A 23,634-nucleotide genomic window follows, 5' to 3' on the forward strand; every position below is an offset into this window, starting at 1 on the left:
GGCACGACAGACCTCTCCTGCCACGCCCACTGCTCCCCTCAGCAGTGTATTTCGCCAGTCTGTCTGTCCTGTTCCCCGTTCTGGCTCTGGTGAATTCTCTCACCCTCCCGTGCTTCTGACTGTATCCAGTGCTTGTAGAAATAAATAAATAAATCTTTGAAAAAAAAACATATTAAATAATACTTAAACATATGGGGCCTCCCTGGTGGTGCAAAGGGGTTAAGTTTTGGCACTATGAAGCAATTCACAGCCTCTGCAGCACGAGTTCAATCCCTGGCTGGGGAGCTGCCCACATGGAGTGGCAGACCTCTCCTGTCTTGCCTGCTGCTCCCCTCAGCAGTGTATTTCAGTCAGTCTGCCTGTTCTACTCCCCACTCTGTCTCTGGTGAATCCTCTTACCCTTACACGTCTGGCCTGTACCCCAGTTCTTGTATGCATAAATAAATAAATCTTTAAAAAATAATAAAAATAATGTTAAAAAAGTAAGAAACTTTCTACCTTAATGGTTAGGTAAATTTGGTATTGATATTTGATATTATGATAGTGTACTTGGAATTTTACCAACAAACTTAGACAAAGTGTGTTGGTCTATGGACATAACTAACATTTTTTTAGGACTTAATAGTGCAAAATTTTTAGTAGATGATATTCTATTCAAAATTAGTTTTTTATAAAATATGAAATGACATAAGATGAAGAGGATTTGAGTTTTCCTGGAATACCGTAAGCAAATTATTTAGCATTAAATATAGTGTAAAAAAGTATGTCATTTGTAGGTTTAATGAAGAAACCACTTAGCTAGATATCTAACATATGTTAATAGTAAGCACCTGATTTTAGGTCTTATTAGCACTGATTATGTTACAAGTGAAAATGTGATACAAAATATGTATTACATTAATAAAGCTTAGTCTTTTAGAATCAATTATACCCAAATAGTTTACTTTTATTAGCCCTCCTATTCAAATTCTGGTTCCACAACTTGCTAAATTTATTTATTTGCTAAGTATGAATGATAATTTCTACAGAGTATTTGTGAAATTTAAGTGAATTAACACACATAATAGGTTCAGAATAGTGTTTGGTAGAAGGTAAATGTTAGCTATTGCTATCATTGCCTAACTTTTTAAAGTAAGCTTACTGGTGTTCTGTTCATGCTATGCCTTACCCTGTTGATTTAAAAAAAAAAAATTAAAAGACCAAGAAAATTGTTTTACATTTTCTTTCTTTTTTTTTTTTTTTAAGATTTATTTATGCATACAAGAGCTTGGGTACAGGCCAGAGATGCAGGGGATGAGAGGATCCACCAGAGACAGAGTGGGGAAAAGAACAGGCAGACTAACTGAAATACAATGCTGTGGGGAACAGTGGGGAGACAGGAGAGTTCTGCCTTGCCAGGGATCGAACTCAAGCCACAGAGGATGTGGATTGCTTCATACTGCGGTGCTTAACCCCTTGTGCCACCAGGGAGGCCCTTTTTCACATTTTCATCGGTATAGATTTGTTAATCTTTTAATACCTCTCTACTGGATTAAAAGAAAAAAGAGTGATTTCAAAACGTTTCTTCTCAGGAACTCTTTTTATAATATCAGTTATCTTTTCAGAACAGGTAGAACTCCTCTACAGAAAAAGTAGTTCATTTTGCTCATTTTTTCTTCTCTAAAATTATTAATTGGTCAAATGTATAGTATATGTTTACTTGGGTACCTTAATTTTACCTTTATTTTAGAAGATAAAATAGTTGAAAGTATTAAAACTGAAATTACTACTCATTATTCATAAGATTGATGACTATATTATTGAATTTTGAAGAAAGTTTATTGAGAGTAATAGAATGTGTTTTCTTTTTTATATTTCTGTTTTCAGTTGGTGGATAAACTTAATACCAATACTGAAATGGAAGAAGTAATGAATGATTACAACATGGTAAGAAAATTTATATGTATAAGCAATTCATCTATGTATATCATATCCTCCAAAACAAAGTATTTATATCTCAAAGTAGTTTGATAGAACTTATGGACTTTAGCAATAGGTGTTACTCTGATTTTAAATACTAGTAATACAGTTGAGTCCCTTCGTAATGGTTGACACTCTCAGGTAGATGCTTTAGTGTCTATGAGGCTAGAGTTTAAACTGTTCTCACACTCAGCTTCAGTTAGGGAATACCATGTACATGTTCTTATATACAAACTAGTTTTTAATACTTCTATTTTAATATTTGCACAAGTGGAGCTGAGTTCTTACTGAGATATTGTGATACCTTTACATAATTTTGTAAGAAAGGGTGAAAAATGTATAGTTAGTATGATGCTAGACATACTACTACTTTTGATTGGTAAATGAGAATTTATGTTCAATGTTCTTAGATTATTTCGTAGAAAATAATAAAATGATAACTAGCTTATTTTGATTATAAACATTTGGAAGAAAATGACATGCAACTTTTAACTTATATAGCTTGTTATTTACTTGCATGATCAAAGACTATCTTATGACAACATAGAATTTATAAGATAAATCCTTAAATTGGAGTTCTAAAAGCATGATAATTAAGTGAAATTATTCTTAGCTTTAGAACACAGAATAATTCCAAATTTAAATATGGTATATACAAAAGTTATATTTTCTATATGTTTTGTTAGTTATAAGGATTCGGTCCAGTATTATAGGCCCAGTATTCATGAGTGGAGTCAACTATATCTACTCATGTGAAACTGAGTGATTTAAGAATAAAACTTGTGGGCCTCCCTGGTGACACAGGGGTTAAAAACAGCTCTGTTAAGCTATTGCCAGCCACTGCAGCAGGAGTTCAATCCCTGGCCAGGGAGCAACCCACATGGCATAGGGACCTCTCATCCCTTGCCTGCTGCTCCCCTCAGCTGTGTATTTCAGTAGATCTGCCTTTTCTACTCCCCACTCTCTCTGGTGAATCCTCTCACCCCTCAACCCCCGCACCTCTGGCTTACACCACAGTTCTTATATGCATAAATAAATAAATCTTTAAAATAAAAAAAGAATAAAACTTGTGTTGGGTCTAAATTCAACATATTCCTAACATTAAACATCCAATACATATTTGAAATGCTCTATATAAATGAAGTTTACTTCAAATTATTTGACAGGTCACTAAACAATAATTTTGGTGTGAGGTAACAATACCAGGAAAGAGACTGGTATTGTGATATTTGCTAAATGAAACACACATTTTTTTTTTTAATTTTGCATATAGCACTAGTATTATCCAGCTACCCTAAAGGTGTGGATCCTTTTTTGTCATTTGTCTAATGATTAAAAGCAAAAATTCAGAAGCCAGGTTCCGTTTAACAAAGAACTTTATTGCCTAACAAGCAATGGAGAATGGAAAAATTGTGCTCAAAAACCTTCTCCCTGAGCTTTAGGAAGGGTTTCCCTTTTATTTGGGGACTGGTAAATCACAAAATCAGGGTAGAGTCTTGAAGTGTCATGCACAGAAGGTCTCCTCATGCACCAGGAACTCTTGGCACATGTCTCCTTCCCCTAAGACACTCACTCACCATCTTGGGAATAACCAGTTGAGTCTAATACCTATCTCCAATCTCAGGCTTATAAAAGGAAAACTTGATGTAAATTTTCTACCTCACAGTTACATTAGTATCATTATAATAATCTCTCAGTTTTTTATCAGAAAGAAACAGTTTGGCTTAATGGCTATTTTTGGTTATTAACTTTGTTAACCCTTTTTTCAGCTTAAAGCTCAAAATGACCGAGAAGCACAAAGTATGGATATCATATTTACTGAAAGACAAGCGTAAGTACAATCCACTTAGAAATAATAGATTTATTAGTGAGCTGTTACCAGGTACCAGGTAGTTTAACCTCAGAGTCGTTTATTTCCTTTCACATTTTCTTAACTGTCCCTGTTGCATTTTTTTAAATGTTGAATATTTGCAATACAAATTTTATTGTTTACACATCTGTTATCCTCATTTACCATTAAGTACCTGTACTGAGATTATTCACAAAGAAAATTACTGTGTAGATTAGCTAAATAAGATTTCTACTTATAGGAGTTTAAACTTTAAGTTGATTAAGAATATTTTCACCTGTGTCATTTGTAATTTTAACCTGGGCTTTTAAACTAATTTGATTATGAGATTTAAACCCCAGTCTAATGAGAGGCATTTACATTTTTTCATTAGTATTGATAATTAATAGTTATTATAATAGTCTATATCATAGATGTAGTTGCAGCTTTATATATAACCCAGTTAAAGACCAAATGCCAAGTAACTTTGACCTCGGGAATAAGTGGCAGTTACAATAATGCCTATAAAGATAAGTAGGGATGATATATTTGTCTTAGTCCGTTTGGTCTGTTATAATAAAATACCATAGACTGGGTATCTTATAAACAACAGGAGTTTACTGTTAACATTTCAGGAAGCTGGGAAGTACAATACCAAAGCACCAGCTTGGTATCATCGTGGTGAAGGCTGTTTTCCCGATTCAAATTTTGTGCCTTCTGGCTGTGTCTTTACAAGATGGAAGGGTTTGAGAACTGTGTGGGATCTCATGAGGATGCCATCTGTGTACCTAATCACTTCCCAAAGGCCCCACCTATTAATACTACCACCTATGGGGATTAGGATTTAAACATGAATTTGAATTGGGAAGAACATAAACATTGAGACCTAGAATGGTTAACATAATTATTCTTCATTGGCTTTTTGACCCTAATTGAATATTGTCTAAAACAGTGCAAATATAGAAGATGATATATTTTGTACACACATTTTGTCCCAGAAATTTATTGATAGCAGGGATAATAACCAAAATTACCAAAATTTTTTAACACCAAATATAATATATTACCTTTGCATAGACAAAAAAAATTTTGCTGAAGAATAGTATACTGAAATATTGTTATACATTTGAAAGAGAAATATTATTCTTCTGTTGTTTAAAAATAAAAGTCTCTTTTTCCCCCATATCATCTCTCCTTATCAATTGATAGTACTGTAAACTACTCTCTTAAAAACTACAAAAAATGGAGTCTTTTCCCTTTTACAAAGAAAATTCCATATTCGTAGTGACCAAGCTCTTACTTGAACATTTTTCCTGTGTTGCAGTTGTTCCAGATTTAAACCATTTAGCAAATATTTATTATTTACCATGGAGTATTTACTATACTCTCCTTTGTACCTAAATAAGAAATAATAAACTATTGTTTATGGAAGACTTTACAGAGCTTAGCACATTTCATTTATCTACAAAATTATTTAATACCCAGGTCAGATTTATAAACATTGTATGTACATGTTTTATAGATATATCATCTAAAAAGATAACTCCTAGACTATAGTTTTAAAATGCTGTAGGTTTTTATGTCTTTTTGGAATTCTTATAATATGGTAGTTTGTCCTAGAAATGTCAATATTTTCAAAACTTAATATTAGTAGTTTGTAGTTGAGGCTGAGTGAATAAGGTCTCTTGATCCTTTGAAGCAGAATTTTAAATTAAGAAAAAAAGTTATTTTTGTGAAGTTTATTTTCATATGCAACAGAAAGGATAGATTTGTTTCATGTGTTAACCAGATGGCCAACATCTGAATAACACTAGGATCTATCTTGCCTCTATACATTCAAAGGAAGTATAAAATACCATACTTGAAAAGGCAGGTGTGAAAAAGTTATTTTTTCACTCTCTTTTATACCACCACTCAGAGTGGTATGACTGTCTGACTTTATTACGGAACACCTATTTACAATAAATTGATTACAATATATAACCTTGATATATTACTACAATGGCACTTAGATACCTGATTTTAATTAAATTTCATATGTCTGCTTGAATCAATGATTCTCTTCCAATTCTGAAGTCCACACTCTCTAATTTGATATTAATTAGGATCAGTTATCCTTTAAAAACATGTAATTATAATTTCATATTCTATTTATTTTTGTTTAGTCACATATTTGTTAAAAACCAATATTCAATTAAAACATTTTTGAATATGAGAGTAGATGTAGTCTTTGTCTTTTTATATTAATAGTTACATTTCATTTTACCACATTTCTTAAATATTAATATTTGCATTTTAAATTAAAATATGTTTTAGCAGAATGATAGATGATTTAGAAAAAGATGTCTCATTTCCACAATTATTTCACTCTGACAGTTGAAATTTAATAATAAAGTATGATTGATATTATCTTTTAGAAATTATGAAACATGCTTTCTTATTGAAAGCATGTTCCCCTAAACACAAGCAAATATGCATCATAAATAAATGAGTCAGTTCTTCTATTTTACAGGAAAACCTGAGGAATGAAATGTCCATAGAAACATTGAAAATATTGCATGTTTCTGGAAATGTAGAAGGTCTCATGTATGTCCAAGGCAATGTGACTTCTCAGGAAAGATCTGAAAAGGCCAAAACTACCACTTCTGATTGATCGTGAAGCTCTGCACAGGCAGTGAAGGCTAAGTCAGAATTGTAAAGTGCATGCCTGAGTATTGAAGTAGTATCTCAGAATACACACACACACACATACACATCCTCTGAACAAATTAGAGAGTTATTGATTTTATGTGTCTAAGAAAATCTTTGTCCAACTATTAACAAAGCAGAGACTTCAATAACCAAATACAACAAAAAATACAGACTTCACAGAATTGCTTTACAAGTCACTAAACAAACAATAACAAAATGTAATAACAGCAAATTCTGGGAGAGGTGAGAATCTGATGTCCAGAGTTTCTGCATTATATTATTTAAAATTTTCCTGATTTTAATAAAATAAATTAGGAGATATGCAAAGAAGCAAGAAAGTGTGGCCAATACAGATGGACAAACAATAAGTACCATCATTGACAAACTCTGGACACTAGACTTACTAGACAAAAATTTTAAATCCACCATTTTAAATATGATCAAAGGCCTTAAAGAAAACCATGTCTACATAACTAAAACAAATTATGAGAACAGAATTTGTTGTCACCAAATAACAGAATATCAATAAGGAGACAGAAATTATTAAAAAGAAATGAATTGAAATTCTGGAGATGAAAAAATATAGTCAACTGAATGGAAAGGTCATCCTACACCTTTATTAGGGATTGTGCTTGGACTTTGTGCCTGTGGTTTAAATTGCTACTAAATTTTCAGGAAATTTATCATGCTAATTCAGTGAACATTTTAAAAATATTATACATATCCATGAATTCATTCTGTGAACATAAAATTAATCTTACTGTGTTGTCAATTTAAACTAATTCTGTTTCTTTGACCCTTATACAAATCCAAACCTTTATTTCTTTATTGATTCCAATTACTAAAACTTTAATGTATATGACATTAAACTTCTGGGCTAGAATGAAAATCAGGTAGATACATTAATGAATCATTTACTGTAGTCTGTTTTCCTTACTATTATGTATTGTCTCCTGAATACTGCTGAAAATAGCACTGCTACTATTTGTAACTGCTACTTTTTTTTTTTTTTAAGATTTATTTTTTTTTTTTTATACAAGTACTGGGTACAGTCAGAGGCGCGGGAGGGTGAGAGAATTCACCAGAGCCAGAGCGGAGAGTAGAATAGGCAAAGTGACGAAGTACACTGCTGAGGGGAGCATGTGGGTGGCAGGAGAGGTCTGCACACCATGTGGGACCCTCGCCTGACAGCCAGTGATCGAACCGGCGCTGCAGAGGCTGTGGGCAGCTTCGCAATCCAGCGCTCAACCGCTGCGCCACCGGGGAGGCCAGTAACTGTTAGCTTTTGGTAAGTGTCAGTTGCTCTATTTGGACCTACTTGCTTAATACCAATGAGAAGAATATAATTATATGGTAGTTGTGTTTAATAACATGAAAGTCTATTAGCTATAGTTTGATATGCCTCATATCAAAATCTCATGTCTAAACTATGAGTTGATAACATTTTTTAGAAAATCAAACATTGAAAGAAATTAATCTTCATGTAATACTTGAGTATCTATATATTTATCTTCAATAAATCCATCATCATCTACCACAAATGAATGCAATTGTTCAAATATTACTGTAGTGTCTTCAGAGTTTGTATTTGATATCTGTGAAAGATAACTTGAATTTCTAGTAAGCCCATCTTCATAGGTTTCTACTTCATGCTCTTCCAGGCGATGATGATTGTAACTAAGCAGAAAATTATACCACACTGGACATTTGATGGCAATAAAAATGAGGAATGAAGTGAGCAGTACAGTGACTACAACACTGACAAGAAAAAACCAGCTTTTTCCGATTGGTTCATGTTCTTAAATGAAAGAGAGAGAGAGATTTTGTTAAATTGACAAAAAGTAAAGTAATTATAATTGTGTGTCCTGTAACTCCTCTATATTGGAGAAATAAACATATTTTATAATTTTCTTTAGGCAATAGTTGCTAAAGCTACAAAAAATAAAGATATATCACAGTGCGGTAAAAGAATACCTTTTTTAAAATAACTAGTTATCTTTGCAAATATTGCTTATCCATTCATTTAGGAACATTATTGATTATGCCTATTAAGATTTAAAACTGAGGCTCAGTGAAGTTAAATAATTTGCATAGTGGCATTTGGCTGCTAACTTTCAGAGCCTGGTTTGGAAATCCAGTATTTTGGAAAGTTTTTGTTGAGATGAGGAATTGTTCTTTCTTGTTGTTTACAGAAATTAAAAATACAGAAAAATAATGAGAACAACCTCAGTTCAGTATACTAGTGTACTACTTTCAGCGATAGTAATATTCAAAAACGGTACATTACCTGAATTTCTTGTTAAGTTGTTCAAAGAGCTATTAAATGTTGAATTGCTAATGGACTGAAAATCATTGTAAAAATCTTCAGTTAGAGGTGAAGAAAACTTAGAATAGCATTTAGCCTTATAAGGTACTGTTTTGATACTGTAGTTCTTCAGGATATCTGGGGAGTTGCACATGGTGATGTTCTCATTTTCTAGTAAATAAGAAAGAATAAATTAAAATATATTATAGAAAATAAGAATGGCTAACAAGATTTTATAATTATTTTTATTCAGAATTTTACAATTATTATCTAGAATTTATTACATGTATAAGACTCTTAGATTTGCCTGGCAACACATTCTTGTTTATTAAGTTATTTTATGATAAGGTTTAAGTGCAGTATCTGTTTATTATTTAGTTTGCATTAATACATCTGATGTGATTAAAATTATAGTGAAAATCTGAATCTTAGGCCGAGCATGGTTAGTAGTTAACAAAGTAGAGAGCCTGTTTTCATCCACTCTCAGTGTTTCTCCTGTTCCCTTAAGCAGGAATGGTTTCCTTTACTTTAAAACATAAAATAAGGGGCTATTCTGGGGTGGAACAACACACAAAACTCAAATTTTGATTTGTATTAAATTATGATAGCTTACCTAGTGTCACATTTGATGTGTTCAACCAGTTCTGCAAATTCAGTAGACAAGAGCAGTTCCATGGATTTTCATGTAAAATTATTAATTCCAGATGAAACCGTGGTGGTACATCCAAATAACTTATCAAATTGCCTTGCAGATTTAGAAGTCTCAGATTTTTTAGAGACACAAACATGTCGGGATTCAAATGTAATATTTTGTTTTGGCAGAGATATAACTGTTTTAGTTTATTTAAACCTGCAAATGCATGCTGTTGAATTAAGTGGATGGAGTTTTTACAGATATTTAAAATTTTTAGCTTGGAGAGATTAGTAAAACTATTACTATATAAAGCAGAGATATTGTTCTCAATCAAATAGAGTTCAGTGAGTAAAAAATACTGCTGTAGAACCCTAATGTCTGTAGCATTCAGAGAAATTTGGTTATAACTAAGATCAAGTATGTTAACTTCTTTATTAATATTCACTGGAATCAAAGAATAGTTCTTTTCAGTGAAATTACATTTGATTTCCTAAAAAAGAAAAATATTAAAAATGTATTAATCAGAAATAATATTAACATAATTTCCCAAATTTTTAGATCTAGACTTTAGACATTGGAAGGAAAAGGTTTAGAAAAATATCTATTATCTGATCTGATGGTATTATATAGTGTGAAAAAAATAAAGCAGATGCTTTTCTAATGGACTGAAAATCATTATAAAAATCTTCAGTAAAAATCTTAACTGGGATGAAATACTGAAGATTAAGAAATTCTGATCCATACAATTGATCATGGTGATTTTAGCTTTGCATGTAGGTCTCTTTCAATTTATTCAACCATTACAGAAAGAATATTTCAATTTATTTTTGTGGAAATACGTGATAGTAATTCTGTTAAAATATTTAGTATTCCCCTGTGCAAGACTGACAGTTTTAATGAGGAAATTATTTTAAACATGTAATTTAAAAAAATAAGTAGAGCTACCAACATTAAACCTAGACTATTAAATAATTAAGAAATGATACCCAATATGTAGCTCTGTAGGGTTAACAGCTCAGAGTTTGGTGCTTTAAACTAAAGTTTTTATCTTTAAAACAGAAATTGTACTCTGTATTGAATTTTAGGTGACAGGAAGTAGTGCTCTCCTTATGTGGAGGGGATACAGAGAAATAGTTCTTGTTTTTATTGTTTTTGGAGTTGAAAGCAATCTTTTATTTTGTAGTAAGAATTTATACATACCTCCTTTAACCAATTTCAAAGAACTCAGTTTTGTTTTGTTTTTTTTTAGAGAACTCAGTTTTTGAAATGAAGACTGCTTTTGTCAAGTTAGAATCTAGCTCAGAGATAACAGTTGAATATACACAGCTAAATAAAGAACTAGTTTGATAACTTGGAATTTTTTTAAATTTTGTTTTCTTTTCATGTCTTGGGATATTTTGCTTAATATACCCACAGTGTGCCCTTGAAAATCACTACTTTATTGTAAAAACTTACTGTTTCAGAAGTCTGACTTTCATCTGATAATAATAGCATGGAGAAGGTCCAAAACAAGATTGTGATGCATTTAATTTTCATGTTGCAGACCTGATAGGAAAGAGCACATTTTCATCTGGATAGGGGACTAGCACTTGAAAGATTATTTAAGACATCTTGATAACCCTTTTCATTTCAATTTTTTTCCTTAGAATACATAAAATGTGAAACAAGTACTTGTCCTTCACTTTCTTTACATTCTAATTTTAAACTGAAAACCTTGTATAGAGAATGAAAGTACATTTTAAGGTGTCTCATTAGTTTCTAGAGCTATTGAAAGGAACTTTAAAATGATTGATGTGGTTGTGCATTTAAAATTTTGTAACATATGTAGACAAAAATACTCAGAAGAATATGTATTCATTAATATGTACATGTTTAAATATATCCTTGTGTTGTTACCTTTTTGCTTTTCAATTTTAGATGTTAACTATTCCTATAATCTGTTGACTTTGTAGGAGATAAGAGTCTTTCTTCCTTCATTTCTAGCACATCGGAGTCTTTCTTCCCTCATTTCTCTAGATAGTACATTATAATTTTGGTTAGATTAATATTTATTCTTTATATTATACCATAATATAATATTTATTATATATAATATTTATTCTTTATATTATACCATAAATATAGAAACACTATCAGTGACTGAATCATGTAACAGGATTACTTTTCTGTTCCTGCACTTTTCTCTTCTAAATTAACTGTTCTTTTTATTAATGTGCTTTATTTTCTGGGGGGTTTTTTTGTTTTTTTTTTTTTAATGAATGTACACACAAACTCTCCCCTAGCAAATCTCTCAATAACTTTTTTTAAATTCTTTTTTCCTCCCACCATTCCTTATCTCCCCTCATACTGTCTCCCTCCCCCTTTTCTCTTAACCTCAGAACTTTCATTTTGCTTATTGGTGTCCACAAGTTTATATAAGTATTTTGCTTTGTTGAATAATCTATGTAAATGTCCAATATTTGTCTTTGTCATTCTGACTTATGCATAATTCCTTCCATCTCTCTCCATTGTTAGTGCAAATCTCTTCATAGTTTACATATATACTAGGAACTTTATCTGTTTCATTTATTTAGAAAAGTTTCTCCAAGTACTTGTAACTAGTCTCTAATCTAGAGCAGCTGATCTCTAGGCCCTCTACACAGCAGTTGATGTCTGCTTTCCCTCTGTCCTCAGAGACAGTCCCTTTTGCTTTTGTTACTGGATTCCTGTTTTTCTAAAATATCCCTTGAATTATTACCTTATTTTTTTTAATGGAAAATCCTATAGTAGTTTCTGGAGGAGGGAAATTTTTTAGCTCTCGAAAGATATTGGGAAGTAACAAAATTCAAAGTAGAAAATAATTTTCTCTCGAAATGTAGACAGCATTGCCCTGTTGTCTTTGGGTTTTAGTATCACTCTTAAGAACTCTGATGTCTTGCCGTACTAATTCTTTGTTCTTTTATGTCACTTGCTTCTTCTTAGCCCCAGTAGCTTTTAAAGTCAGTGTTCTGAAATTTCATAATCCTGTGTGAAAGTTAGTTTTCATTGATGAAAATGGGTATTTGGTGGGTGCTTTCAATCTGGAAGCTACGTCAGTCAGTTCTAGCAGATTTTATAAATTATTTCTTGGGTAGTTTTTTTTTTTTTTCCCTTCTTTTCAGTCTTCTCTTTCTAGAACTCCCTTAATTGTATGTTTGATCTCCTAGAATGATTTTCCAATATTTTATCTTTGCTCTTCTACCTTTCACTTCTGTGTGTTTTTGCTCTGCTTTCTGAGAGATATCCTCAGTTTTATCTTTAAACTTCTCTATTAGTTTTTTTTTCACTGTCATCTTTTTAATTCTATAAGCTCTTTTTCTCCTCTGAATGTTTTCTTTGACATTGTCCTGTACATTTTCTTGTTATTTCTCAATTAATTTTTCCTTGAATAGCCTCTGTGGCCACAGGTTGTGCTTTTCTGGCTTAATTTGGTTAATGTCCTTTATATTAGAGGCCTTATTCATATATCTGTTAACACTGGGTTTGGAGCTTACATATAAAAATAGATGACTAAAAAGCTAATTGGAAACTGTATTTATGGGTCTTATTGACTGTAGACCTTGCTGTAGACTAGAAGTTGCCAAGCTATTTGCTTAGGAATTCCTAAATTTTGTTGTTTAGCTCTTTTCTCTTGCTGGCTGGATTCCCCCAAATGATTCTTCTTATCTACTGCCTCAACAGGTAAAGCCATGTGGTCAGGATTCTGAGAGCTGGATGGTGAAAGTGGGCTTATCTTCGTATGTAAACATATTCTCACTGTCAAATATATAATAGCCCCTCCTCCTCTGGTTACACAATACCTCGTGCTGCCAATTTCTAGACCATTTAGAGGTTCTGCAGTATAAATTCTGGACCATTTAGAGGTTCAAGTGGCTTCTCAACTTTTCCACATTTCTGGCTTGGGAAAATTTTTGCTTTAGCAGTCAGTTCCATCTTAACTATTAGCGTTCCAGTTTCTTGTTTGTTTGTTTGTTTGTTTTAAGATTTATTTATTTATGCATACAAGAACTGGGGTACAGGCCAGAGGTATGGTGGGTGAGAGGATTCACCAGAGGCAGAGCAGGGAACAGAACAGGCAGATTGATGGAAATACACTGCTGAGGGGAGCAGCAGGTGAGTCAGGAGAGGTCTGCTGCACCATGTGGGTAGCTCCCTGGCTGGGGATCAAACTCATGCAGCAGTGGCTGCGGATAGCCTCATAGGTTGTGTCTTAATCCTTTGCACCACCAGGGAGGCCCTAGTTTCTTGGTTTTATTGCTATTCCTCTCTTTTCCATTCTCTTTGTCCTTGGATTTTCTATCCCTTATTACTTTTTATTTTCATTCTCATTGGGTTCTGGGCAGAAAAGTTAATAGCTACAGTCAGTGTGCCATCTAACTGGAAATTGCTATTTATTAGAGTAAATTCTTCTTGAATTTACGTGAATACTTGAATATTTTCTATTTAATCATTTATTGCTGTGATGTTTCTTGTTCTTTATCTTTTTTTAAAGTCATAGAAACTATGCTGTAAATATCTATTTGAATGGTTATAAAGACATCTGTGGTGTTTTTCTAACATTTTGTCTTTTGAACCTTCTTATGGCATTTGTTACAATTGGTTACTTATGATTTTTATGAAAAATTAATTCCATGAGAGCAGGAAGTAGGACAGTTACTCAGAATGAGACTCACTTCAAGTTATTAATTACCTCATTAGCAATGAGAAATTTATTGTTATTTCAATACTGATATATTTTAGTTGACTTCCTCATTGCTTTCAGTTCATTCATCTGTTTATGTATATTCTCCTTCCACTTTTTCCCTATCCATAGTTAAATCAAACTTGTTAGAAAAGCCACACTTTCTTCCAGATTTTTACAACTTAGATGTAGCTCATAATAGAATCTCTTTTAGACTAAGAAATTAGTTCAAACTGTCACTTACTCTATACCATTTCTTACAAAAGGGGGGTGCCAAATATGTAAAAGGTTGTTTACCCATATTTAATGATCTTTAGGAGTAAGTATACAGCCTCTTCCGTGGCTTGTTTCTGTACTTTCAGTGGTGTAATAAAGTTTATATCGATGTCTATGGCAGGGTGAGATATTGGCAAATAAAAGAGACATGCCTTTTTTTCCGCCCCAGAAATAATTGGGTAGAGATCATTAAATAGGGTAGGACTATAAAAAGGTAATGAACTGGACTTAAGATTTGATGTGAAATAGGAACAGCTGAAGAAAGTAATGGAAGTCAGGCAGCACTGTGAGCCTATGAAGACAGAAGATGGCCCTGCATTACTTATATCATCTATTTAATACCAGAAATTATTTTATCCATTGTGCTACTGGAAATAAAACTATAAGGATTAGAGGAGTCTTTTTCCTAATTGACAAATCTTAAAATTACAAGCAATATATACAAGAAAAGTGCTGTAATTATTTTGGTCTGTTGAATAAAATATATGTATCAGATGTACAGCGTTAAAAATCAACAGGTTAATATTTACATTAAATTAGCTACTAAAATTCTATCCTTCACCATACAATTGACCTCTTTTATCTGATTTACCCACTTCCCTTCCCCTTCCCATGTGGTAAACACTAATTGTTTGTGTAATCCAAAAGTTTTTTTTTTTGTTTGTCTCATTTGTTTGCTAAAAATTTTTATAATGGAAAATTTTAGGACAAAAATCTTGAGAAAATAGTCACTACCTAGTATCAACAATAATCAAATGGTGGCCAATCTTTTTTCATCTTACAAAGTTGTTTTTAAGTTATTGTCACTTCAAAATGACCTGTGGTGACTATACTTCAAAATAAAAAGATCTTATAAATATGATTGGCTAGATGAAAACTTTTTGATTTTGAAAGAAAAACAATTACTTTGCATTACAGCATAACTTTATTTGAGAAAGATTTTTTTTGTCCATGTTCTAGGTTTATAATTGTAAGGTTGGTTACATAAAAATATAATCACATTTTCTGCTCTTACTTCACCTTTTAAAAGCAAAGATTATAGTACAGACTTAACAACTTAATTATCATTTTTTAGAATATCAACAACCACCCCAAACCTGTAATTACATAGGATCTTACCTTTATTTTTTTTTTGCTTTTGTCTCAGAAAATGGTGTACTAAGGAATCTATTCTGTTTCTTCTAAACCAATTTAAAAAAAAAAAAAAGTATGTCATATGATTACATTTCACTTTGTGTTAACCTTTGTACCCAGTGAACAGGTGATTAAAAAAAAAAAGTGCTAGAGTTCCTTAGCAAAAGATTGACTAGCATTTCTTCAAGTCATCTTTGACTTTTGCATGTAATAAGGTGGTTTGCATAGCGTTTTTCATAATTACTCTTGAAAAATTTAAATATAAGTAACTTATGTTGTGAATTAAAGTACATAAAAAATAATTGATAATGCATGCTTTGCAAGATACATAGGTGATTTGAGTTAATCGCAAAGGTATTTTGTTTTTGGAAAGATTCGAGTGAAAAGATTCCACCAAGTTTTACATTCCACTGAGTTTCAACTTTGTTGTTTACTCATTTTTATGATACCCTCATTGGTGGTTTTACTGCTGTTACAGAAGGTACAAAGTGCTGAAAGCATCAAAAGATCTTACACTTGGCCATTTTGTTGTCTTAAAATTCAGTTACCTTTTTTGTGCTATAATTTTCCCTCTGTGGAAGGGAGTATTGTCCAACATTTGTTCCCATCTAACTACAGTAGACATTAGGCAAAAGCATCATTAAGATGCATTGTTGATAGTGAATAATCATGGAATTCAGAATGAGTTAGTTCCAGAAGTTTCTTTTCACAATTTTTCTTTACCCTGTTACTAACTGATGTTGCCTAAATAGTAAGTGGCACATCATTGTATTTCTTGCAATTATATGATAAAGATAGTTAGGGCCTTTAATTAATTTTGCTATTATTTTTACAGGATTATATTTGTAATGTTCTTGTTTTTAGGAAAATTAACTTACTATTTTAAACTGTTAAAATGTAACTGATAATTTCTGGAATACCATTTTCAACTAAAGCAATAGCTAATAGGAAATTTAAGTACATTATTAATCCAAAAGTATTTTATTTTTTGAAATAAAATTGTACTATAATTTTCCCTACTCTCCAGTTCACTCAGAGCTGTTTGCTTTATATGACTTACATGATACATTTCCATAACAAAGAAATCTGTACCTTGATGTTTGAAAACCACTATTCTGAAATATAACTTTTGTCTTGAGAGTGTGATAATAAAAAGTATAAATACATTCTTAAGTACAAGGTTTTCACAATTTTCTTTGTTAATTTTTTGTTAATATTGTTTTTTAACAATAATCTGTTTTTTCTAATAAGTAAAATGGATAGTAAGGAAATAAAATGATTTGGAGATTGAGAAGAGAGAGACATAAATTTGAACTGCTATGTCCAAATTTTGTGAAGGTCACATAGAACATTTTTATACAACTATAAGGATTTTCAAACACGAACTATTGTTAAGTGTCCTACTAAGTTGGGACTGACCTTAGTAAAATTAATTTTGTTCCCCCTGACTTTTGATTTCAGGAAAGAAAAACAAATCAGAAGTGTGGAAGAAGAAATTGAACAGGAAAAACAAGCAGCAGATGGCATTATCAAAAATATGTCTCCTGAAAAACAAGTCAAGTATATAGAAATGAAAACCACAAATGAAAAATTGTTGCAGGTAATATTAATACTCTGCAGTCTTGCTACAAAAATCTGAACATGGGAAACCTAAGCAACAATTTGATCAGAATCTTCATTTTTACAAGGTCTACAGATTTGTCTGGACATTTAAATTTGAGAAGCCAGATCTAATTTTCTTATGCTGCATAAATAACCTAGCTTTTGCTATATTATTTCTTCAGTTCTATGCATCCTTAATTTTTGCATATCATAAAGATAATTGTTTTTACAATGATTTTTTTTTAAAAGATAGATTTATTTATTTATTTATACAAGCACTGGATACAGTCTACAGTCAGAAGCGTGGGAGGGTGAGAGAATTCACCAGAGCCAGAGCGGGGAGCAGAGCAGGCAGAAGGTCCAAAGTACACTGCTGAGGGGAGCAGCGGGCTGCAGGAGAGGTCTGTGCGCCATGTGGGACCCTCCTCCGGTGGCCGGGGAGCAGCCGGGGAGCAGCCAGGGATTGAACCGGCGCTGCAGAGGCTGCGGGCAGCTTCGCAACCCAGCGCTCAACCGCTGCGCCACCGGGGAGGCCCCTACAATGATGTTTTAATGGAAGCATCAAAAGTCCTCATAGATATTTACCTTCTTTTCTGTACTGCCTACTAAGCAGTTTAAATTTTTTACCTGCTATGTCCTTGGTTTGAACAACTAATATCCCCTAACCATGATATTTACATAAGTAATTTGGGTTCCTATTGGTGGAGTATTAAGAATCCTCCCAACATTAAGTTATGGTGTTGACTCAGATTCACATGGAAGTATCCTTTCATGCCCAGATATTCCTTAACCAAATGGTTAAGCCATTAGTTCCCACAAATGCCAATTATGAATGGTTTTAGTTTCTTTATTTTCTTTGATTGGTATTTCAATGTAACTTTTAATTGTAGACAAGATTTATAAGCCACAGTGAAATATAGAAGAAAGTGCATTATAGAAATGTCAAATATAAAATATATAGTTATTCTTTACAGAAATTTTGAATGAGTAGTCAGTTCATGGTCTTATCCCTTAGCCTTGTAAATTGGTATAACTCTTGGCTCTAAAAGAAATTTGGCAAAAGATATGAAAATATGGTTAAAAAGATCAGAAGTAAAAATCACCACTTTAAACAATGCCATCATTAATTGGAAGACTTGTGATATTTTTCGAACAGAATCAGATTTGACTGTGAATAGGTCTGGCAACCTTTGACAAGTTCATAAACTATTTTTAAAGGTAGATCATGGGCCTCCCTGGTAGTACAGGTGGTTGAGTGCCACTCTGTGAAGCTGTCCATAGCCTCTGCAGCACGGGTTCGATCCTAGCCGGCTGGCAAGAATCCCACATGGCGGAGCAGACCTCTCCTCTCTTGCCCGCTGCTCCCTTCAGCAGTGTATTTCATCAGTCTGCCTGTTCCGTTCCCCACTCTGTCTCTGGTGAATCCTCTCACCCTCCCACACATCTGGCCTGTACCCCAGTTCTTGTATAAATAAATAAATCTTTAAAAAAAAAGATGGAAAAAAAATAAAGGTAGATCATGGTAAGGGTTTTAGGAATACAGAAGAAATTGGGTAAAGGGGAATTAGTGAATGTTAATAAATTCTAGTCATCTTGTAAAATGCTGTTGAAATTATTTACAATATTTACTTTGTTACATCCATATTTGAAGTTTTGAGAAACAGAAATATTCTTAATGTAACTTGAATTTATATTTGCTTTTTTCCCTTGTTCTTAGGAACTAGATACACTCCAGCAACAGCTAGATTCATTGAACATGAAAAAAGAGAGCCTGGAAGCAGTAAGTACAAAATTAAATAGGGTTCTTACATTACTCAGTCATAGACAATAATTCAATTAATTATGTTATTAGGATTCATTCAAGTACATATTAATTTAACATTTTACTAACAAGAGTATAATATTTTTTCCCCATTCATGACTATACATATCCTTGTTTGGTAAGAAATTAGATTCAACTATTGAGTACCTATTGTGTACATATGAAATTAACATAAATTTTTTATTTGTTTTTAACTATTTGAAATTTATTGCAGTAATGTTGATTTACATCACAACATATTTCTTAGGGGTATAGGTTTACATTTCCACAATTGTAAGTATTTTTACCAACCTACCACCAAAACAAGAACTTGATAAACAACAGCTTCAGATGTTATTTTCATTGTCATCATAATCATTATCATCACCGTCATCAACATCTCTAGTTCTTTCCATTATTTAATAGAAGTTCTTTCAATTATTTAATAGCCCTTATTTTCTCTTGGTGAGCAGAGCAGCTCAAATACACAAAACTATTCTACTTGGTGTATTAGTTTCTATTGCTACTATAATAAAGTGCTATAAATTGGAGGACTTAAAAGAACATACATTTTCTCACAATTTTAGAATCTGAAAGTTAAAAATCAAGATTTCAGCAGAACCATACTTATGAGATGCTGGGTAGAAACCTTCCTTGCTTCTTCCAAACTTCTGTTAGTGGCTGTCAATTCTTGGCTTTCCTTGCAATCATTATAATCCCTATGTCATTGTGACTTTCTCCTTGTTTGTCTCTATAGCTCTTCTCTCAAATGGACAGCAGTAGTGCTGATTTAGGTTCCACTGTAATGACTCATCTTTATTTGTCTAAATCTGCAAAAACGCCATTTCTAAATTAAGTCACAATCACAGGTACTAGATATTAGGATCCTGTATATCTTTGGAGAAGACACAATTCAACCCTAATATTGTGGGAAATTATATATATATAATTATATATATATTATATATATAATTATATATATATATTATATATAATCTGTTTCAAGGAAAAATATCTCTCCTCTAGAAATAGGCTCTTTGGACTTTGAATTGGATATTGTGGTTAAATTTGCACATACAGTGTGACTTTTTTTTACTATCTTACCATTGGTAGAGATGTTCTATCGCTGTTTAAATATTATATTTAGAAAATAAAGTAAGCCTACCATCCTCTTGTGACTCTTAGACTGACAATAACTTATGAAAATATACATATTTTTATTTCATCTTAGAAATATGATTTTTAGCATTATTGAGTATGATAGATATCTGATATCTGTGTAAAGATGCTGCTAGTTTAAATTTGCCCATATTCTTATAAACTAAAACCTATTTGCAAATAGTTTTGATAAAATACTAATTTTTGGTTCCTTTCAGGAAATAGCACACTCCCAGGTAAAACAGGAGGCCGTATTACTGCACGAAAAACTTTACGAGTTAGAGTCCCATCGAGATCAAATGATTGCAGAAGACAAAAGCATGGGATCTCCAATGGAAGAAAGAGAGAGATTACTTAAGCAGGTAAAGGAAATCCTTTGGGGTCTACAGCTGGTGGGGGGGAAGCAAACATTGTTTAAAAATGAACAATGATGTAAAAATTATATAAATAAAGAGAAAATTTAAAAAATGAATAACTAAAAAAACAAAAAAAAGAAATTGACACAAAAAAACTTTTATTTTAACATATCAGGATTTGGAAAATGCATTGATTTATTTAAAATATATGAATTAAATGTCAGTAAGTTTGTTAATAAGTGAAAAGTAAGCTTCACCTAAACTAACAGGGACCACTTCACCAAGACAATATAGGAAAAAGTTATTTTTTGCATAAACTTTTTTTTTTAATTACATCCTAATTCTGTATTAGGTCTTCATGAATGGTTTGGCCATTTATTTTTCATGTTTTGTGCCCTGTTAAGAAAAAGTTGAGGGCCTCCCTGATGGCTCAAGGGGTTAAGACATAACCTATGAAGTTATCCGCAGCCACTGCAGCACGAGTTCGATCCCCGGCCAGCAGGGAGCAACCCACAGGGCGGAGCAAACCCCTTCTAACTCACCCGCTGCTCCCCTCAGCAGTGTATTTCAGTCAGTCTGCCTGTTCTGTTCCCCACTCTGTCTCTGGTGAATCTATTCATCTCCCCCCCACCCATGCCTCTGGCCTATACCCCAGTTCTTGTATGCATAAATAAATAAACCTTTTGAAAAAAAGGAAAAAGTTGAAACTTCTTTATTGGTCAGTAAATAATTATATAATCTTATTGAGATATATTTCATTATTTGCTTTGGGTTTCATATTTAGAAAATAAAGGGCCCCAAGGCTAGTAACTTTTTGTGATTATTACAATCAGTGCCTCCATAAAGTGAAAGGAATTAAAGTGACCTATGAAATCATACTATGTCACAAGGTCATGTCCCTTGAGCTCAATACTTTGTTAATACCCCAAGGCTGATTTCATTTATTTATTTATATTAAAGATTTATTTATTTATTTATGCATACAAGAGCTAGGGTGTAGGCAAGAGGTGCTGTGAGGTGAGAGTATTTACCAGAAACAGAGTAGGGAACAAAACAGGCGGATCCACTGAAATACACTGCTGAGGAGAGCAGCAAGTGAGACAGGAGAGGTCTGCTGCGCCATGTGGGTTAGTTCCCTGGCCAGGGATCGAACTCATGCTTCAGTGGTTGGCGATTGCTTGATAGTGCTGAGACTTTAACCCCGGCACCACCAGCGAGGCTCCAAAGGCTAGTTTTAATCTCACACTAAGTTATAATTAGCCTGTTATTTATCCTGAGGCACTTGTATAAGCCCTTAGAAGAACTGCATACATATTTGGGGATGACTCCAGTTAGAGACTTAAAAATGGAATGCCTGCTGTAGTCTTAGATTAAACCTATTGGGTTTAGAAGAACTTTGGGTATCAACTCACAAACTATTTATTAGTATCATTCCAGAGAGGTATAAAATGCAGAAACTCTGGAGTTTCTTGTAAAGAAATCATTAAAAGCAGGGGAGGAGAGAGATTTCAGGATAAGATTGCCAAATAAAATACATAACAACTACTTAAATTTGAATTTCAAATAAACAGTGAACAATCTTTTTAAAAAAATAAAATAAGTATGTGTGTGTATATGCGTGTGTGTGTGTGTGTGATGTAAGAATGGTGAGTATATCCCAAGTATTACATTATCTGTATGTACCCTAAATTTATTTATTTATTTGTTTTTTAAAGATTTATTTTATTTATGCATATAAGAACAGGGGTACAGGCCACAGGTGTGGGGGTTGAGAGGATTCACCAGAGACAGAGTGGGGAACAGAACAGGCAGATAGACTGAAGTACACTGCTGAGGGGAGCAGCTGGCGAGTCAGGAGAGGTCTGCTGTGCCATGTGGGTAGCTCCCCGGCTGGGGATCTAACTCGAGCTGCCGTGGCTGTGGATAGCTTCATAGGTTACGTCTTAACCCCTTGCGCCACTAGGTAGGGCCTGTACCCTAAATTTTTTTATTGTTTATCTGACATTCAGATGTAATAGGGATTGCTAAATTTGTGAACCTAGCTTAGAGGGAATAAAGGAGACAGTCTCAGAAATCCTAGATGTTTATATAAACTGATTCAGGCCTGAAGATTTGTTAATTTCCTGCTGCTATGTAGAGAAAGGAAAAAAATCTATGAATAGCTCCTTGATGATCTTTTTAACTTTTGAGATTGTATTTTACTAAATAAGTTGGAGAACTTAAGTTTGAAGAAAGAAGAGACTATATTTGACATTTTAGTATAACATACTTTAGAAGGAAGTAAATTCTCTTTAAGAAAGTTTGGCAGGGGCCTCCCTGCTGGTACAAGAGGTTAAGTCTCAACACTATGAAGTTGTCACGAGTTCAATCCCCAGCCAGGGAGCTAACCCACATGGTGCAGCAGACCTCTTCTATCTCCCCACTACTCCCCTCAGCAGTGTATTTCAGTCAATCCATCTGTTCTGCTCCCTACTCTGTCTCTGGAGAATCCTCTCACTGTCCCCTACATACCTCTGGCCTACACCCCAACTCTTGTATGGATAGCTAAAGTACAAGGGACTATGGTGATAGTTCACAGGTGAGTTGGTGATGGGAATTTTATGGGGAGTACACAATGATGTAAACGATATAAATAAAAAATAAATTAATAAAAATGGTTTAGAAAGTTAAAAAATATGAAAAATAAAATCTTAAAAAAAATAGTTTGACAGTGAGTTGTTTTTTTTTTTTTAAATACTGTTGTCTTTTTATGACTTTGTAGGTTAAAGAAGATAATCAGGAAATAGCCAGTATGGAACGACAGTAAGTACAGTTACACTCAATTATGCTAAGATTTTTTTAAATCCATTTCTCATCTTTTAAATTACTTTCTAAATGTATAAGAGTTGCACATTGTTGAATTTTTTTCAAGTAGTTCACATTTATAATGTTGATGCTACTACCAGGCCTCCCTGGTAGTGTAGGGGGTTGAAGTCTCAGCACTATCAAGCCAACTACTGCAGCATGAGTTTGATCTCCAGCCAGGGAGCTGACCCACATATGACACAGTAGGCCTCTCCTGACTTGCCCACTGCTCCCCTCAAGTGTATTTCAGTCAATCTGCCTGTTCTACTCCCCACTCTGTCTCTGGTGAATTCTCTCACCCCTTGCACCTCTGACCTCTTGTATGCATAAATAAATAAATCTTTAAA

General features: G+C 33.1%; 2 protein-coding genes across 5 annotated transcripts in view; one reads left to right on the forward strand and one right to left on the reverse strand.

Annotated features, from left to right (window-relative positions):
- IFT74 (intraflagellar transport 74) overlaps positions 1-23,634 on the forward strand; it is a 66,770-nt gene that overhangs the window by 12,324 nt on the left and 30,812 nt on the right. For all 4 annotated transcript variants that reach the window (XM_037491812.2, XM_037491813.2, XM_037491811.2 and 1 more), the window contains 6 exons: positions 1,867-1,926; positions 3,729-3,790; positions 16,988-17,126; positions 18,846-18,908; positions 20,306-20,449; positions 23,205-23,245. In XM_037491812.2, coding sequence (XP_037347709.1) covers positions 1,867-1,926; positions 3,729-3,790; positions 16,988-17,126; positions 18,846-18,908; positions 20,306-20,449; positions 23,205-23,245 — 509 coding nt within the window. The remainder of the gene's footprint in view (positions 1-1,866; positions 1,927-3,728; positions 3,791-16,987; positions 17,127-18,845; positions 18,909-20,305; positions 20,450-23,204; positions 23,246-23,634) is intronic.
- On the reverse strand, positions 6,118-15,571 carry LRRC19 (leucine rich repeat containing 19). Its single transcript, XM_037491815.2, has 5 exons — positions 15,512-15,571; positions 10,873-10,962; positions 9,397-9,907; positions 8,766-8,954; positions 6,118-8,276 (listed from the first exon to the last, which is right to left on the reverse strand). Exons 2-5 carry the CDS (start codon positions 10,951-10,953, stop codon positions 7,951-7,953), a joined length of 1,107 nt encoding a protein of 368 aa, XP_037347712.1. The 5' UTR covers positions 10,954-10,962; positions 15,512-15,571; the 3' UTR covers positions 6,118-7,950.

The sequence above is a fragment of the Talpa occidentalis genome, unplaced genomic scaffold (genome assembly GCF_014898055.3).
Source record: "Talpa occidentalis isolate TD23 unplaced genomic scaffold, MPIMG_talOcc4v2.1 talOcc4.7, whole genome shotgun sequence".
Taxonomy (NCBI): domain Eukaryota; kingdom Metazoa; phylum Chordata; class Mammalia; order Eulipotyphla; family Talpidae; genus Talpa; species Talpa occidentalis.